Source organism: Anoplopoma fimbria, chromosome 17, assembly GCF_027596085.1.
Source record: "Anoplopoma fimbria isolate UVic2021 breed Golden Eagle Sablefish chromosome 17, Afim_UVic_2022, whole genome shotgun sequence".
In the NCBI taxonomy this organism is placed as follows: domain Eukaryota; kingdom Metazoa; phylum Chordata; class Actinopteri; order Perciformes; family Anoplopomatidae; genus Anoplopoma; species Anoplopoma fimbria.
The window spans coordinates 4,427,977-4,430,722 of NC_072465.1; the positions used below are offsets into that span (position 1 = coordinate 4,427,977).

The window sequence follows — 2,746 nt, forward strand, 5'->3', positions numbered from 1 at the left end:
CCGGGGCGGCTGTGGCGTAGTGGAGAGCAAGGTAGTTCTCCAATCAGAGGGTCGGTGGTTCGATACCCGGCTTCGGCAGTCGATGTGTCCTTGGGCAAGACACTTAACCCCAAGTTGCTCCCGAAGGCTTGCCATCGGTGTGGACTGGATGATGAATGTTAGTTAGAGTCTGATGGTGGCACCTTGATGGTAGCCTGTCATCAGTGTGTGAATGGGTGAATGATATGTAATATACTACTGACTGTAAGTCGCTTTGGATAAAAGCGTCTGCTAAATGACTGTAAAGTAATGTAACATCCATACACGCACCGGGAGACACAGAGCTGGAGTCAGTGTAATCCATTTGGTGTGAAAGGTGACATCCTGTCAAGACTGATGTTTGCTTCGCAGTCTTCCAAGTCACACACCGAGTCGGTGGCGTTTTCATTGTCGTGAGAAAACTGTGAAATCCTGTCAAAAGTCTCTTCATGTTCAATACATTCAACCACGTTGGGGATCATGTTGACATAAGCGTTCGCAATCTCCTTGTGGGTGAGGGTGTCTTGATTATATGAGACCAGCTCGTTGCTGATGTTAACAGTTTCAACGGGTGTGTTGGAGCAGAAGTTTCGACAGCCCAAGAGGCTGGCGAAGGCCTTCCTGAACTCGGCGTTGAAGGCGTAAATGACGGGGTTCAGGGAGGAGTTGGTCCAGCCGAACCACACGAAGACGTCGAAAGTCGTCTCGCTGACGCAGGGCAGGCCCGCGTCCCGGTCAGTGGCTGGTCTGTCGCAGAACGGGACTATACAGTTTAGGATGAAGAAAGGTAACCAGCAACACACAAAGACACCCATGATCACCGACAAAGTTTTGAACACTTTGGTCTCCCGTTTAATGGACGTCTTCAAGGTGTTGTGGTGTTGGCACTCTATTCTGTTTGTCCTGCAACTTTGTGCATGCTCTGCTGCTCTCTCCAGGGAGGCTATTCTTCTGATTTGTATTTGTGCAATCCGGTATATTCTGGTGTAGGTCACAATCATAATTGCCACGGGAATATAGAAACTTATCAAAGAGGAGGATATAGCATACTCTCTGCTCAGGCTGGAGTCGCAGTTCTCCTCCACCTTCGGACGCGTGGAAGAGTTGTGAGTCCCATCCATGTCGTCACTGCTGGCTTTGTGCCAGTTCAGCTGGACCGGTATGAATGAAATGAGCACAGACAGAGTCCAAGTGATGCTGATCATAACGAAGGCAACTCGCTGGGTCATTTTCCTCTCGTAGCGGAAGGGGCTGGAGATCGCCCAGTATCTATCCACGCTGATGATGCAGAGGTTGAGGATGGAGGCGGTGGAGCACATAATGTCAAACGCTACCCAGACGTTACAGAAAGTGCCAAATGGCCAGTACCCTGCCACCTCAGCCACAGCTTTCCAGGGCATCACCAGGATGGCCACGAATAGATCCGACAGAGCCAGGGAGACGATGAAAATGTTGGTCACTTTGGTCCGCAGGTGCCGAAAGCGCAGCACCGCGGAGCAGACCAGGATGTTCCCCAGCAGGGTCCAGAGGATGAGCAGGGCGAGCAGACAGCCGGTCACCGTACGCACCACCACATCCTTCCCCTCTTCCTTTGTCGCCTCCGTTTCAGTCCGGTTCCACATCATCTCTCCGATTGGTGCCGGCGCAGAGTCAATCCCCTGCACCGATGAGAGATACTTCGCTGGGTTCTCCATGTGAGTGCCTCTATCAAGTCAAACTGCAGCAGTCCATTGCTCTCCACAAGGGCGCAGTTATCTCAGCCATTCACCGTGTTTGTTCTCCCCCCCATTGACCTGCTCGGTCGCCAGTTTGGTGTGGAGTGCAAAAAACAGAGGAAAAGAGAGGATTGATCGCCTTAAAACTGTGCCGAGCAGAGTGCCAGGTGCACGGAGGGACTGGAACGCAGCACGCAGCTGGGAGTGCATGTTGCAGGGTTTGCTGGTTCTGGTCCTCTGACCTGGCTTCCCTCAGTCCAAAGTATCCTGTGCGCAGGGACTCCCTCCATCCATATCCGAGCCAGGCGCACACATCACGCCTCCTTTGTGGGTGGTGTTACACACTGCGTTAGAAAATTGGGTGCTAAGGAAGCCCTAAACATATGGAGGACTCCAAAGTGTGTTATTTGAAAGTATAAATCAGTCGACAGCTTTCTATGAGGGGCCGCCTGGGACAGAATTCATACTTGGTCTTACACACACTATTATACTCTCTCACATACACTACTATACTCTCTTACATACACTACTATACTCTCTTACATACACTACTATACTCTCTTACATACACTACTATACTCTCTTACATACACTACTATATACATACACTACTATACTCTCTTACATACACTACTATACTCTCTTACATACACTACTATACTCTCTTACATACACTACTATACTCTACATACACTACATACACTACTATACTCTCTCACATACACTACTATACTCTCTTACATACACTACTATACTCTCTTACATACACTACTATACTCTCTTACATACACTACTATACTCTCTTACATACACTATACTCTTACATACACTACTATACTCTTACATACACTACTATACTCTCTTACATACACTACTATACTCTTACATACACTACTATACTCTCTTACATACACTACTATACTCTCTTACATACACTACTATACCTCTACATACACTACTATACTCTCTTACATACACTACTATACTCTCTTACACACACTATTATACTCTCT

At 48.0% G+C, this 2,746-nt stretch overlaps 1 protein-coding gene across 1 annotated transcript; it reads right to left on the reverse strand.

The window, feature by feature from the left end:
• Window positions 1-329: 329 nt before the first annotated feature.
• drd5a (dopamine receptor D5a) lies at window positions 330-1,712 on the reverse strand. Its single transcript, XM_054617510.1, has one exon. It carries the CDS (start codon window positions 1,710-1,712, stop codon window positions 330-332), a length of 1,383 nt encoding a protein of 460 aa, XP_054473485.1.
• Window positions 1,713-2,746: the final 1,034 nt, after the last annotated feature.